General features: G+C 39.6%; 1 protein-coding gene across 11 annotated transcripts in view; it reads right to left on the bottom strand.

Moving 5' to 3' along the window:
• Positions 1-17189, bottom strand: part of NPAS3 (neuronal PAS domain protein 3) — an 859804-nt gene that overhangs the window by 59755 nt on the left and 782860 nt on the right. For all 11 annotated transcript variants that reach the window (XM_064365777.1, XM_021674908.2, XM_021674909.2 and 8 more), the window contains one exon: positions 9765-9883. In XM_064365777.1, the coding sequence (XP_064221847.1) occupies positions 9765-9883 (119 nt within the window). The remainder of the gene's footprint in view (positions 1-9764; positions 9884-17189) is intronic.

The raw sequence follows: 17189 nt of genomic DNA, 5'->3' as shown, positions 1-17189 counted from the left end.
CCTCAGGCCTCCTTATTCCCTGTGACACACCAATATTGAAATTGGGCTAATTAATAATCCTAGCGTGGCCTTTAAGTGTTAATGTGACAGGAAGAGTTGCACATCTCTAACTTTAAATCAAAAGCTAGAAATGATTAAGCTTAGTGAGGAAGGCATATTGAAAGCTGAGATTGGTCAAAAGCCTGTTGGTGCCAGTTAGCCAACTTGTGAATGCAAGGGAAACATTCTTGAAAGAAAATAAAAGTGCTACTCTAGTGAACATACAAATGATAAGAAGGTAAAACAGCCTTATTGCTGTTATAGAGAGAGTTCTAGTGTTCTGGATAGAAGACCAAACCCGCTAAAACATTCCCTTATGCCAAAGCCTAATCCAGAGCAAGACCTTGTCTCTCTTCAATTCAATGAAGGCTGACAGACATGAAGAAGTTGTAGAAGAAACAGTGGAAGCTAGCAGAGGTTGGTTCATGAAGTTTGAGGAAGGAAGCCATCTCTATAACATGAAAGTGCAAGGTGAAGCAGCAAGTGCTGATGTAGAAGCTGCAGCAAATTCTTCAGAAGATCTAGCTTAGATTATTGATGAAGGTAGCTATATTAAACAACAGATTGTTAATGGATACAAAACAGCCTTCTTTTGGAAGAAGATGCCATCCAGGATTTTCATAGCTAGAGAGAAGTCATCAATGTTTAGCTTTAAAGGATAGGTGGATTTTCTTGTTAGGCGCTAATGAAGCTGGTAACTTTTAGTTGAAGCCAATGTTCACTTATTCCGAAAATACTAGGGCTTTTAAGAATTATGCTTTTAAGAATTATGCTAAATCTATTCTGCCTATGCTTTAGAAATAGAACAGTAAAGCCTGGATGACAGCACGTGTGCATATTAGCATGCTTTAGTGAATATTTTAAGCTCACTGTTGAAACCTACTGCTCAGAAAAGAAATATTCCTTTTAAAATATTACTGTTTACTGACAATGGACCTGGTCACCCAAGAGCTCTGATGGAGACATATAAGGTGGGGGGTCAATGTTGTTTTCATGCCTGCTAACACAATATCCATATGGTAACCCACAAATTAAAGAGTAATTTGGACTTTCAAGTCTTATTATTTGGGAACCATGTTTTGTAAAGCTATAGGTGCCAAGGATAGTGTTTCCTCTAATGAATCTGGGCAAAGAAAATTGAAAACCTTCTGGAAAGAAATCACCGTTCAAAATGCCATTAGGAACATTTGTAATTCATGAGAAGAGGTCAAAATATCAACATAAACAGGAGTTTGAAAGAAACTCTAACCCTCATGGATGACTTTGAGGTGCTCAAGACTTCAGTGGAGGGAGTAACTGCATATATGGTGGAAATAGCGAGAAAATTAGAATTAGAGCCTCAGGATGTGACTGAATTTCTGCAGTCTCATGATGAAACTTAAATGGATGAGTCACTGCTTCTTATGGATGAACAAAGAAACTGGTTTCTTGAGATAGAACTTACTCTTGGTGAAGATGCTGTGGTGAAGATGCTATGAAGATGCTGAAATAACAAAGGATTTAGAATATTCTATAAACTTAGTTGATAAGGGTTTGAAAAGATTGACTTTATTTTTGAAAGTGCTACTGTATGAAAAATATTATCAAACATCATTGCATGTTACAGAGAAATCTTCATGAAAGGAGAGTCAATCTCTATGACAAACTTGATTGCTGTCTTATTTTTAAAACTTGCCACAGCCACCCCAACCTTTGTCAGCCACCACCCTGATCAGTCAGCAGCCATCCACATGGAGGCAAGACCCTCTGCCAGCAAAAACTTCACTGAAGGCTCAGATGATTGTTAGCATTTTTTAGGAATTAATTATTGTTAAATTAAGATATGCATATTCTTTCTTTTTCAAATTTATAAACAATAAACATTTATTTCTTGTAGTCCTAGAGGCTGGGAAGTCCAAGATCAAGGTGCCAGAATATTTAGTGTCTGGTGAGGGCCCTGTTCCTCACAGATGATGCCTTCTTGCTGCCTTCTCATATGGCAGAAGGGCCTTTTTTTTTTTTGAAATGAAGTTTTACTCTTGTTGCCCAGGCTGAAGGGCAATGGTGCCATCTTGGCTCACTGCAACCTTCACCTCCTGGGTTCAAGTGATTCTCCTGCCTCAGCCTCCCAAGTAGCTGAGATTACAGGTGCCTGCCACCATGTCCAGCTAATTTTTGTATATTTAGTAGAGACAAGGTTTCACCATGTTGACCAGGCTGGTCTTGAACTCCTGACCTCAGGTGATTCACCCACCTCAGCCTCTCAAAGTGCTGGGATTATAGGCGTGAGCCACCACATTTGGCCCCACACACTCCTTTTTAGAACTAATGCTGTTGCACACTTAATAGACTACAGTATAAACCTAACTTTTATCTGCACTGGGAAACCAAACAATTCATGTGACTCATTTATTCCCATGTTTGCTTAATTTCAGTGGTCTGAACCAAACCTGCAGTATCTCTAAGATACACTTATATTTGAAAACCTTTGATTTCTGTAAAGAGTTTAGTAACTGCTCTTTTAGACCACCAGATCAAGAGATTACTTTAGTGAAACAGAAATTTGGGGTCTCTGCAGTTATTGTTAGGCCATTTTGACATGTTGAAGAGTACTAGGTCTGAAAAAAATGACTTGTGCTTGTGTTTGTTTTTTAGTTCTTAGACCTGTTTTCTAACTAATTGTAATAGGCCAAAGTCTCATAATAGTGATAATTATATACATAAATCTATTAGGTTGAGAAGGTATTTACAGAGATATTAACAATTTTTATCAACAATGTCATTTTTAAAGTGATCATTACTTTCGTTATTCTTAGCTAGCAAAGGCTCAGAAAACTGATCTGAAAAGATACAGCATTAGTCAGAGAAGAGATGCTGTTACCTCCTCTACCTGCTTCCTGAAATCTCTATAGTGGAAAATGAAGGATCTATAAGTTAGCAATGTACTTGGGCTGCAGTCGCTGACATACTTAGAATTTAAAGACACTTCCTAGAATGGCTAGTGATTATGCCTCTAGTTGGTAAAACAGCTAGCTGATTAGTCCCAGCAGAAATTACATATCCCAAGTTGGAACTACTGTCATATCTTGGTAATGGGAAATAAATTCTTTAAGATCAGAAACAATGTCAGCTGTATTTAAAATGACACTGGAAACCACGTTGTAATGGACAATTGTGCAGAGGTGAGCAGAGACTAAAACGAGGTAATAGGATTTAAAAAATTTGATTTTATTGGTTCTCTCCTCTATTTGCATTTTTCATCAGAATAACCTCTGCCTGTAAGTTCCACTCTGGAAATTTTTTCTCCTTCAATTTATTCTGGGTGTCTGGGTTGACTGAAATGCAATAAATGCATAGCCTTAGAAACCCTGAATGAGTTGACAGAATTTTTGGTCTCTCTGAAAATTCATCTATTGATTTGACAAGACAGTTACATTTTGCACAACTTGGAATGCTGTAGTCATCATTTCAAGACAACACAAAGCTGAAGCAAAAGGCTTCAGGAGAAGCATTGATATGTCTGGACACCTGGAACATCTCTGAATCTCAGATAAGGAAGGAACATGCAGGTGGCATCTAGTCCATTCACACACACTTGTCTGGGAGGAGGAGAGACTCCTAACTGATGAGTTCAGTGTATGCTCGTAGAAATCTCCAGAGAAGGACCACTACCACATCGCTCCCTACATTAGTGTTGGGCATATCTCCAAGCTATACTTTTCCTGGTATGATTAAAACTCACTCCTTAAGAATCTGCATTCTTATTACAACATGTCACATATTCTTAGCGATCGCTTAGAAATCATGGCGTTTTTCCAGAAGACAGGATATTGGTAAATATTATCCTAATTTTCAGAAAGAGAGCGCCCTGAAATGTTTATATCCAGAAAAAAATGCCTCAAAGATAATTTAACAGAAAATTGTGACCACCACAGGCCAGCATAAAGTCATGATGAATAAGTGAGGCTAATGACTCATTTCTCATTTTCTGAATGGAATCTTCAACTGATGGCTAAAGGGAAGCACTATGGACCTAGTATGCTTCAATTTTAGTAAGGCACTGATAAATATTTGCAGTATCCTCACAGGCAAGATGGAGAAATGTGAGCCAGATCATGGTACAGTCATTTGGGTTCATAGCAATTCCATAGCTATTCTAGCAGTCACATCTAAAAGACACTGATGTCAACTAGCAGGATGTCTAGTGGTATGCCATAGGGCTTGGTGCTGTCAACAGCTTTCATTGGTATCGCAGCAGGAAAGAGAGTATGCAATTCAATTAAACCAACATTTATTGAGTGACAACTGTGTGCAGCATCCTGTGGTAGGTACTGAGAGAAGAAAACAGGATGAGAAAGTACCCAGTATCCAATGTTGGGTATTGGAAAGAAGAAGGCATTTGAGATCAGAAGATCTGGATTCTTCTCAGTCTTGCCATTTACCATTTATCTGACTTTAGATAAGTCAATTTGTATTTCTATGCCTCCATTTTACTTATCTTCAAAATTGAGGAAATAATTACCTAAAAGAATTATCGTGAAGTTTAAATGAAATTATATGAAAGTACATCATAAAATGGAAAAAAGATGCCTAGCTGAGCCTGTGTTATTTCACTTTATCTGTAGGAAAATTCTTTGGTTTGGGTACTATTAATAGCTTCATTTTACAGGTAAGAAAATGAGGTACAGAGAATGTAAGTAAAATCTCAAAATGCTATTTTAGTACAGAAGAGAAGGGATAATTTTATTTATATGCATTTGGGGAAATGAGAAAATAACTAATATTTGAGCGGGGCCATAATGGTTGAGTAAGAGTTTTCCAGGTGAAAGTGTGGCAGAAAGGCATAGGACTTCCATGTGTATTAACACTGGATAGATAAACGGGAGGGAGAAATGAGGGGGAGGGAAAGGGCTATTATGATACTGATGGAATATGTTCTGGAAAATGCACTAACTTGGTTTATTAATAAGTACTGAAGATATCATACTTTTTTTTTTTAAGACGGAGTCTAGCTCTGTCACCCACGCTGCAGTGCAGTGGCGCAATCTTGGCTCACCGCAACGTCCGCCTCCTAGATTCAAGCAATTCTCCTGCCTCTGCCTCCTGAGTAGCTGGGATTATAGATGCATGCCACCATACCCGGCTAATTTTTGTATTTTTAGTAAAGACAGGGTTTCACCATATTGCCCAGGCTGGTCTTGAACTCCTGACCTCATGATCCACCCACGTCGGCCTCCCGAAGTGCTGGGATTACAGGCGTGAGCCACTACGCCCGGTGATATCATATTATTAAATAGGGTTTCGTAACCTGGAATCAATGGATAAACTGATGCAAAATGAATTTACCTTGGGAGAGACCGTATAGATTTAGAAAATCTTTAAAGGGATCTATGATACCCAAAATAAAACACATCTGTTAAGCTTTTGTGTGTACCTTACTCCACAGAGCATATACAACTATGAAGTTTTAGTAACAAAAGAAGTTTCTAATTTAAAAGACACCTATGTTTGTGCATAGAGAAGGCAAAATAATTTTCTTTAGCTAATTAGCACCCTCATTAATTTTGCTATTTCATGTTTAGATGCAGATATTCTTAAAGCTAGGGTATATCAGTGATCCTAATAAACTACTGAACCTCCCAATTATTTTGTCTTTAGAATTCTTTCTGTCATAAAGGAGGCTGGGTAGGATTTCAGAAGTCATTTAGTTCAATACTTAGCTACAGGCAAATCCATGCCCAAATCATCCCAGATGGGGGACTATTTTTAAGAATCTTGAGTTCTTGCATCCTCCCTCCATTAGTAATACGTTTGCACACGTCATAGCAGGAACTCCGGTATTTGAAGATTTCACCACTGTGAAGAGTTTGGAGACACTCTGAGCATTATATAAACATGACAGGTTTTCTCTGTTTGCCTATGTTTGCCAGTCTAGGCTGTCTCCTGTGCCATTAGAATGAGGACACCATAATGCGTGTGGATAAATACTTCGGAAATGACAGTGGAGCTGGTGGGCATTTAAGAATAGATTAGAAAACTGAAAGTCCCATGCCAAAGGAAACTATCCTCCAAAGACAGGAGCTAAGGAGGCGACCCAATTAGTCTTCCCTTCTCTAATTTCCCTGATTACATATCTTCTTTTACCCCATGTGCTATACCTAGCAAGTTCCCCCAGACATAGACCTAATCAAGAAGGCAGAATGTATGTGCAATGCAATTTAAATGAGAGCTGTGCTATGCTATGTGACTAACAGTGAGGCCTAAACAACAGGGAAGCCCCTGAGGTGCAAAAAGTGGCTGGTCCAGATAACATGCTGCTGTGGATTTCAGAGCAAATGAGGACAGAAGCAATTGAATGTCAGCTCCTATTTGGGAAACGTCATTGGAGAGAGGGTGACTTTCCTGAGGAATGGGTTGTGGCAAACCATGCAACAACAAGGCACATTAGCAGATGCAGATTGGCATTTCTTTGGCTAGAATTCTTGGTGATAGGGAATGTGAGTAGGCATGCAGTCCTGTGGAAATGTGAGTAGGCATGGAGTCCTACAGGCATGGAAAAGAAGCAAGTCTCTGTAACTCCTTGGGGGCATTGGAATCACCAAGCACTGATACACTAGTGCTGTGGGATACAGTGAGCCACAGAGGGAAGGTCTTAATCAGGAAAGACGTTTTTCTTTTAAAAATCTAAGTTAATTACTTTTTCATATGTTGAGGTCAACCCATGCTGAGCCCTTCTTTGGACTTAATCCTTTAAGCAGTGAAGCAGAAGGGCTAAGGCGGCAGCCTCAGAGGAGCCCAACTGCCAGGATTTGATTCTGGTGTTTCAGTAGCTACTTAAGGGCTGTATGAATGTGGGCAAAGTATTTCACCTATGAAGACCTCAGTTTCATCACCTGCAAAATAGGCATAATAATAGAATATAACATTTGGACAATGCCTGGCATAGAGGAAGATTTTAAATAATCCTGTTGTGTGGATTAAATAAGGGTAAAGCATGTGGCACAGTGCCTGCCACGCAGAGTCCGTGTTCAGTAAGTGGTACTTTCGTTCCTGTGACAACAAATAACGTGATGGAGAAAGTTAGAAAGGTCCATGTGCCAAGATCACAGGAAAAATGGACAGAAATACAGCGACCTGCACAGAGCAAGGCTTGACATCTTGGGATCTTTATGGGAAAAGATGGATACAATGGTAATAAATTAGGGGGAATATTGGGAGTACAGAGAAATTATCATCACTGTTTCTTTTTATTGTGTTTATTGTGTGGTGGTGGGGTGATTACCAGTTTTATTGGAATGTTTTATAAGCTGCTAGATTTACTTACTGAGAATGAACAGATAAATAGGGATGTTATTCAGCTGTGTCATGCCATGGGCTCTCCTCAGCTCTTTCACTAACTTGCAGACAAGGTTAATGAGGGAAGTTGAGTGCAGATGAGGAGGAGGAGGGGAAGAGCTGGATCTGCTGGGTGATTCATCTTACTGGGGAACAGAGGAGGAATCAACTTTTGTTGGTAGTAGTTCTGGGGGAGGGAGTAGGGCATCGGCTGGAGACTCTCATGGTATCTTGAGAAAGACTTGCTGACAGGGTGTGTCAGGGGAGTATGGTCACTTTAACATTCCATGATTTGCTAGGATCTGGAATAGCTCCTAAATCTTTTCCAATCCTGGATGTTCAAGGTTGCACTTTTAAGTGTTTTGTTTGTTTCTTGAAGGCCCATTCTTACTGCAAGGCATCTTTAATCCTAAGCCCAAGTTGCTTCAGAAACATCTTTCTTCCATTTGTTTGCATGATGGTCCCTTCTCATTCACCGCTCAAGGGTGACATCCTACCTCCTCAGGGTGACCTTCTGTAATCTTCCTATTTAAAGTGTTCTCCTGCCCCCATCAGCCACCCCCTCACATCACCTTTCTTTGCTATCTGCAGAGTAGTATAGTCAAGTGGTGAAGTGCATGTGGTATGGAGCTGGACTCCCCAGGTTCAAACCCTGGCTCTGCTCTTTCAACATGTGACATTGAGAATACTAATTAGCTTTCTATCCTTACTTTGTCTGTAAAATGGAAACAAAAATACTTTAAGAATGCTGTAAGAGCTAACACAGGTGAATTATATCATGGCCAGCATATTGCAGTGTTCCTAAATACTGGTGATTATTATTTTAACCATCATTATAATCTCTAGTTTGTAGTGTGAAAAAATTAAGAAACATTAAATTATCAAATAATACTGGATTATACTTAATATTGCTTTTTGAAACTATATCTCACTCCTCTCACCTTTCTTCCCTCCTAGGATGTGCTCCCTCCAAACCAGTAAAAATGAATAAAGGTGAAGAAAGAATGCTGAGAGACAGAAAAGAGTTAGAAAGGAAGCCCCATGTTTCCTAAAATGTGAAATGCAAAGAATGTGTCTTTCTAGCATTAAAATAACAAGAATCTCAACATCTGTGGTCTGCTTATAGAATTCCAAACTTGCTAAGGCTACTTAGTTAGCTAATGAATGCAGCAAGGCAGGGCAAAAGACAATGGTCCTAAGTAAGGATAGGGTCTGTTTTCCTTTCCGGCACACACTCCTTTGTAAGAAGCCTCTATCGGGTAGAGCTAGAGGGGGTGGAGCCGCCCACTTGCTGCTCCTCTGCATCGCACCTGCTAAAGGTTAAGGCTGCTCCACGTGAGCCTTTTAGACTCCAGGACAGCTCAGCTAAAGGTCGTTCTTGGAAGGACCTGCTTCTCTACTTCTCTTGTTTTTCTGAAGAATTAATATCAAAGAAAGTGCCTGACTCTGACTTTTGTACAGCTGCTAGTCTCCGGATGGCTTAGGTAAGGTTTTGAAGGCCTAATAACAATGGCTGTTACCATCCCCTGTAACAGGACAGTCACCTTAACTGAACTATCAGAAGTTCTAAATTCTAAAACTGGGGAAAGGTCACAACGCCTGGTCACACTGACAGTACATGCCATTTCTGTTTGCCCTCCCATAGATAATCAATATTGTTTGAGATTGGTTAGTGTGTTGTAAAATTGATAAGATTCAGGTTGCCAAAGGCATTTCATGAATTTCATAGGTCTTAATTTATGTTGCTATAGTAACTGAAACATTGGAATTTCCTGAGATTAGAAGGCTTTTATATCTTTAACCTTAAAATGATGATTATGTAGATTTTGACTCCGGACTCGGTCTTTGCTTGTGAGGAACTTATATATGTTGAGTTCTCTATGAATGCTAAGGTGTGACTGCATGTTCCATAAATACAGTTTCGAAATTCAAGTTTCCAATATCTCCCCTGATTTTCTCATCTATGTGTACAAATCTCGGTGGCTAAGATGTTATTAAAATGGACAGCCTTTCTCTAAAGAGAAAGGGAGAATTTGAAGGGGAAAGCGAGAGAAGTGGAACTCTCCTAAGTAACAGTTCTAGAGCACTCATCTTAAGGACTGAGATGAAATTGGCTCACCTTCTCCATTAAAGTGAATTTCCAGCAGGTGCGGAAGCACTTGGCATATTTTTAATCAATGTTTTAAGAAAAGACACTATATTGGGGCTTTTAGCACACCAGCAATGTCTGAGGTGAGAAGGAGAGGTGTAAAAAAGCCCCTGCCTCGAGACAGGAAGATGACTAGGAATCCTATGGGCTCCTCAAGATCACATGTGTTCGTTATATGGACCTAAAGCAGCTGGAAAATTCAATGCAAATTACCTAAAATTGGCCTGAGACAGAAATCTCTCCCCTCCCGGAACCAGCTTACCTTATATCCTGATGATTTGATGTGCACACCTCGTTTGGTCAGAGTAGATTTCATTCGGATGAAAAAGGAACGCTCAAGAGCGTTGTCAGTGGTTAGCAGACTGGGGCTGGTTGACTCCACTGAGGAATACAAAAATACAGACACACATGATTTAGATCTTTACACAGCCCCTCAGAGCTACAGCTCAGGTGCAATCCTTGAGTTCACTAAAAATAAATGACTGATGGGTGCTAAGAGCAGTAGTAATCAATTTACCTCATTTAGAAAATGTTTACTTTGCAGAAAATAAAAAAGAAAAATTAATGTATCTAGAGTAACCTCGTTCCAGTTTCTAGTAAGAGCTTTTCAGGCCTTTTCACTTCTAGCAGCTGCCTAAGTGGGGTCTAGTGATAAGTAACTGCAGTTCACTTGAGGCTGGGCTGGTGCACACGGAGAGAACTGGCATGAAAAAGAAGGACCCATAGATTTATGAGGTCAACCAAGGTAGAGGCAGAGATGCTTCTGATAAAGGGTAAGGAAGGCTTGCTCTTTGTTCTCCCTGAGAATCCATTCTTGCGCCATTTGCCTCCTGGGAGTTTGGGAACCACAATCAAGGTTAGAGAGTCATGTCCTGACCAGTGTCCTCTCCTCTCTGAGCTGGCTTTCTTTACCACGGGGAGTAAGAAGTATAAATAAGAGATGGAGGGATAAGAATGGGATGTACAGACAGAAACAAAAACTACTCACGACTTTCCATTCCTGTCACTTAACACCAGCTTTCAACCCCACCTCCCCAAATAGGAGAGTCTGTTTTTTCACTTTTGTGCTTCTGATATGAGGAAACAATGGTTTCCTCTCTTAAATAACATAGTCACTCTTTCCTTTTATATGTTTTTAGACTAAGTAGAATGTTTTTACTTATGAAACTTAAAATGGTAGTTTACAGTCTTGCTGATGTAAAAACACCTTTATGCAAACAGGTCAGAAGGCAGTGTAAAAACCTATTTTCCTTAAATGCAAGATGCCAAGGTATTTTATAAACTCTTTTCTGGCAAAGAAATTAATTTTGGGGTTTTTAAGCCTAATAAATACTCTATATTCTTTTAAATATGATTTAAAACTTTTTCTTATCCAAAAGTAAAAAAATAATTGTCCAAGAAACAGGATTTCTTGTGAATAGCCCCATGCTAACACTAATTTTCTCTGGAGTAGGGGTAAAGAAATATGTGTAATAAAGGGATTTAAGAATTAAGTATATGTAAAAGCAGTTATTGAAAATGGAGAAAAACAGGCAAAGCAAGTTTTAAATTTTAAGTTATGAAATACATTCTATATATTTCTAAGGGTGAGCAATCTCTTTTTCATATTAAACTTGACGATCAGATGAAAAAGGAATGAGAGCGGCTCTAATACAGAAAACTTGCTATCTGTGGTCTGGGGTTTTCTCGTATCATTTTTATCTTAACATGACCACATTTTCCTATTTTTGTGGCATTTCTATTTTGGGGTGATGGATTCACTGACAAGTGTCCCTTTCTTATGTGTCTCTCTTAAGGTTTTCTTCTTTTTTTTGTTTTAGAGAGCATGAATCTGATGTCATTTTAAATGTACAGCTTTTTATCACTCGAGGGAAAAGCAGAGCCATGTTATATTTAGTACTTTCATTTCTTCTGATTAAATATGAATTACTATGAAATTTTTCTCATCATCTAACACGCCATAATACGCCAACAGCTTTTTAATACACTATATAAGCACAAACTTCTGCTCTAAGAGTTTAATTTGCCCCTCTAATCCAATCACATCAACCTTATTTCTCTTATCAGAGATTCCCATTTTGAATTAAATGAGCTCATTAGTTTTAATCAAAAGCAGAGAGATCAAAACTTAAACGTAAATGCTTTAGATCAGAACTGTCAGTCAGCCGTGCAGTTCTATTTTACTAAAACACAAGATCAGAGACCCTTAGAACCAATTTTTTCTCGTAAGGGATGCCGAGAGCTTGAAGATGCTATATCCTTTTTTTTTCTTCCCAAGGACAGATTATACATTTAAGGTTAGACTTAATTTATAGCAGTTTTTCATCCTGGTGGAAATGGAAAAGTATACCAATCTACTGTTGTTCCTTTCACATTTATTGGCACAGGTCCTCAGAGACTTGAACTAACGCGAAGCCATCAGAACCACACCACAAACTCAGCCTTAAAAATTCAGCTCTGTTCAGCAAGATCATGTCTGCAATTGCTGAGGAAAAGTGAAACTTCCCAGAGAAGTGAAATCTGTTTTAGGGCTGGGGTCCTGGACCCCGTGACCCAGTAGGGAAGGAGCTACCAATGTTGGAGAGAGGATGTATAATGCAGGCATTGTGAGAAATTACTGTTTCTTGTATGGAGGACTGCACAGTAAAATGCTTATAGGGTACATGAGAGACCACAGCATGGGTGAAGACACAAGCTTCACGTGAGCTGTGGAGCCAATCATAGCACTGTGCCCTGAATGAGGCAGGAGTATGGCACCGTACCACGTGTTGCAACATTAATTGCCTAAACATACAGGGGCAACATTAATTACACCCAGGACAACACTGGTGTCAGAGGAGTGCTAAGGTCAAGTTTTGCCCCAATGAAGCTGATATTTAAAATAATAACTAGTCCTCAAGCTTTATTTCAAGAGATGGGGTATGGGGAGTACAGGAGAAGGAGACAGGGCAACCCAGAAAGAGCTTGGTTTCTGATGACAGTGTCTACACCTCCTTCTGAGGACAGGGGCACAAGGAAGGAGCCACGCTTATTGTAACAAACTTATTCATAGCTCACACATCATGGTCATGCATTCTCAAGGGCTAGCAAATACACTTGGTTCATCCCAGCTGTGACAATGGTGTCTCTCATGTGAAACGATGTATTATCGGTATGTGACAGACAAGAGCAACAGCTTTAGAAGAGATGCTTTTGAACGGTCTCATGTAAGAGGCATGATTTTGATCAAGATTCTATTGGGGGAGATCCAAGGCAGCACAGCCTTGGTGGTGTGTGACACCACTGTGGCACGGAAGAGAAAGTGTGTGTGTGTGTGTGTGTGTGCATGTGCACACGCATGTGTGTGGAATGAGGTTAAGAGAGGGTGGAGTAGTGAGAAAAGTCTCCTTAGCATGAGTGCTCTATAAAGACAGTGGAAACAGTTTATGTCCAAGAAGCATTTTAGAGTGCTTTCTAGATATGAAATGCTTTTCTGTCAACTTTTGAGGCAGGTCATAATTGTTGCATGCTCTGATAAGAAATCTGGGATTTAGAGAAGTTGAATCTGCTGCCGGAGATGCAGGAAAAATCTGTGGGTGAAGCTGGATTAAGTGGTCAAAGCCCAGTTGTGCCCAGCTCTGCCTTATGAATTATAAACTAGGAGCTGGAAAACAAAAATAAGACCCATACAACTAAAAGCTAAATCAAGCAATTTACCCTATTTGACTAAATCTCAAGGTCTCAACTTTTTAATAAACCTAAATTATCTCAGCTCTTGAAATGTCAGTTTTTGCATATTTTGTAAAATTTACAGAAAAATTTACAGCAAAAGTAGTAATAAGTTTTATGTTGGCAAATGCCACCATAATGTGAAATTATGTCTGTATTATTCCACATCTGTTCATGATTCCCTAGCTGGTGGTGTGGTTGCCGTTCTCCTTGTCGTTACGTAGGGGCAGGCGGTGGTAAGGAAGGCAGAAAGAGGAGGTGTCTAAGAATCATCTAGTTCTCACTGGGCTGAAACCAGGGCCAGGTTTGTTTGGAACACTTTATTCTCTCCAGGATCTCTGTAAGAGTATGAAGCCAACGCCTTTAAAGGGGGTCTTTTTCTTCTCTCTCTTTTTTTTTTATGAGACAGGGTCTTACTCTGTCACCCAGGCTGGAGTGCAGTGGCATGATTATAACTTAACACAGCCTCAAACTCCTGGACTCAGGTGATTCTCCTGCTTCAGCCTCCTGAGTAGCTGGGACCACAGGTGCATGCCACTACACCTGGCTATTTTTTAGTATTTTTTTTTGTAGATGAGTTTTACCATGTTGCCCAGGGATTCACCAGCCTCGTCTTCTCTAAGTGCTGAGATTATAGGTATGAGCCACTGTGGCTGGCCGAGAGGGCCTTTCTTTTTTATACTTCAAATGTTTTCACTGCAATTATAGTGTCAGAACCCTCCAACTGCCACCAAATCCTGATATGTGAGGGAAAAAAAAATTAACGTTTTGAGAAAATGTTACTCCTCAAAAGTAAGGTATTTTTTCTTTTAAAGGAGAAGTGGAGTTGCCATAGGTTGTTAAGACATGAAGTTAAACATGTTCTTTTCCCACATCACTCCCTAAATGAATCTTTTCATTTTTCGGTGTTCTGTGCACACAGGATGAACTAAAGAGCAATTATCCAAGATAACTTTCACAAGGCAAGAGAGATGTTGGTTCATTTTGCAGTGATCTTGATAAAGCCGAATTGTTCCACTGGCATACGCTGTCAGCCTTGTTAAAAACAGATGCAGCTTAGGACTTTAGAGTAACTATGTATCCACTGGGATTTGACAGGTTGTTTTTTACCTTACAAAATTTTTCTTTATACATGAGAGGACTGCAGTTCCTCAGCCACATGGAGTTGGGGATGCTCACGTGGCTTGCTTTAGTCAATGAAATGTGAGCAAAAGCCACATGTCACTTTCAGGTGGAATTTTCCAGAGCCAGTCAATGATGTGCTGCTTTCTCTTTTTGTCTGTTGCAGAACCCCTGCCAATCCTTATTGAAATAAATCTTTGCTGTAATTTGGGGATTTTCTTTTTTTAACTGTAGCATAAGTTAGCCCATACTGACTAATACAAATAAAATCTTTATTATTTATTTTTTATTTGAGTCAGTTATGTTTCCAAGGTCTCCAGATACAGACAGAGCAATAATATGACAAATGTTTGTCTGACTCCGGAGGTCATGATGTTGCCAATATACTGTTATTACAGTTATTTATATACTTATTTTATCTCCATTTAATCTCTTTTGCTAAATATTTGAGGGCAACAGGGCTAAGATAAGTCTAACTTTGATGCTGTATAGCACTTAGCATGATTCCTTTTATACGTGTATTCAGATATCTACATCTATATATTAATAGAATCTTTATTCTGGGTATATTATTATTATATGTCCATGTATGTGTGTATGTCTGTGTGTGTGTGTGTATATGTATATATATAAACTAATATTCACTAAATACTGAGTTTAATAAGATCTTCCCAACCTAGTTTCTGAAAAGCAGGCCAAGCATGGTAAAAATAAATCTTTCTCATAGAAATTATCCCAGAGGCTTTTATGTTTATCCAGAATGACATCTGTGGTAGTTTCAAAATGCTACAAATCCTTCAAAACTTATCTTTCTAAAAGGTGGAGCTACTACTTCTCCCCTCAAGTGCATGTGGGCTAAACTTGGTGACCTGCTTTTAATAAAGAGCACATGGCGGAATTGAAGGTGTATGATTAGCACAGCAGCTCCCTCCTTGCTCTCTTGGGTCATTCATGCTCATGGAAACCAGTTGCCATGTTGGGAGGACACTTAGGTAATCAGTCCTATGGAAGGGCCAACATAGAAGGAACTGAGGCTTCCTACTAACAGTCACTTCAGTGATTTTAGAGCTGGATCATCTGGCTTTAGGTGAACCTTCAGATGACTGTGCTCTGGCTGCCATCTCAATTGCAACCTCATGAGAGACCCTGAACCAGAGCTACACAGATCAGCTGCTCCTAGATTGCTAACCTGAAGAAACTATGTGAGATATCTTTGCTTTTTTAAAGCTGTCAATATTTGGGGGTAATTTGTTATCCAATAACAGGTAACTCATATAACATCAATGTAGAACCTCTTTTTGGAAAAATCATAGCTTTGTTTGAATACATGACGATCATGTTCATGGATAAAACTTATATGATGGTAAGAAGGAATGCATGGCCCACTGTGTCAATAACTGGTTGAATTTACCTGTGTAGGGCAAACTGCCTGCATACTGATTTTTATAAGCAGGCTCTGTATTTTCAAAGGTAAATATTCAGTTGATTTTTTTAAATGGGAAATTTGCAAAAGATGTCATCAACAGTGCCATGAACGAGACTATGCGCTACTGAAAGAAAGGAATGATGTCTTATTTGTTTTCTGTTGTATCTTCTTCCTGTTCTTGTCCAGTCTTCCTTGTGCCTAGGATTGTGCTTTACATAAGTAGGCATTCAGTTACACATGTTGAAATAAAGTGACATTCAGATGCTTTCTTTTAAGAAGAATTCTTCATTTTATCCTTGTCATTCTCTCACACACCACACAATATCTTGTCCCAAGAAGGCTTTTTCTCTTGAGGGGAGGGATCGTTAAGTCCTCTCCTTGTATTCATCTCTAAGGAAGTGTTTTCTGCAAAGTGTTCTTTTGAAGAGTTCTAGGCCAGTGGGTTTGGTAGTTAAAGGGGGGTTGGCCTGATTTCTCTCAGAATTAGAGAATACTTTGTTCTCTGTCTTTTGAGAGTTGGTTTTCATCCCACTGGCCTGTCTTCTACCATGTGCCAGGGCAGTTCTGAAGCGGGTAACCGCTTTTAGTATACTAGAGTGTGATCCTTGGCCACTGGTGGCGAGGCAGTGCCTTCCATTTTCTGCAGTCACAAGTTGTACCGCCCTTTGCAGACAATGCAGTTGCAGCCATTAGACTCTGGCTCAGCAGTTGGACTCTATATATCAGCTTCAGTGCTTGCTTTGGAGTCCAACAAAAAAGTCTGATATATTTCAATCTCCTTAGGGCTGATTCCTGTCCCTACCCAGTTGTGAGTCTTCAGCTTTGTTTAGAAACCTGTGAATCATTAACTGAAACTCTAGAGCATAGTTGTGAAAATAATTGTGCAATAATGATGTAATAACCCTCCTTAACAGTAACATTAAAAATGACCCACCTAAAAAAAATGAAAATAATAATCTGTCAACCAACGCCACCTGTCAGCATAAACTCCCTGGCACTATCTGGCCTGTCTTGCATGAGAATCGTAATGCATGGGGTTGCCTTTCAGGTTTCTTGCTCCTGGCAGGGGTTACTACTTGGTAAGACTGTCCCCTGAGGGAGAAGAGAGTGTTTGCTGGCTGCCTGCTGCTCTGTAGTTGGTGTCTGGATGATACCACTCTGGGGAAATACATACAGTGTCAGAGTCAAGCTGCTACCAGTGGGTGTTTCTATACACAGCTACTAAGCAACAGGAAAGTTCAAGGGGGAAAAGCTGAGTATTGTAAAGATTGCCTTTGAGAGTACATGATATCCAATATGACCCATTCTGCAGCAGGCTGTGTACTCCAAAGGATGTGCCACATGCATACTGCAAGTGAATGTTTTAAATCTTATTGGAAACTCCCTATAAATGTTGCCACTTGAGGGATCTATTCTGGGAGAAAAATATAG

Source organism: Aotus nancymaae, unplaced genomic scaffold, assembly GCF_030222135.1.
Source record: "Aotus nancymaae isolate 86718 unplaced genomic scaffold, 86718_ANA_hifiasm-v0.15.2.pri h1tg000062l, whole genome shotgun sequence".
NCBI classification, from domain to species: domain Eukaryota; kingdom Metazoa; phylum Chordata; class Mammalia; order Primates; family Aotidae; genus Aotus; species Aotus nancymaae.
Note: the sequence above shows the minus strand (reverse complement) of the source record. Positions and strands in the feature narration are given on the sequence as shown.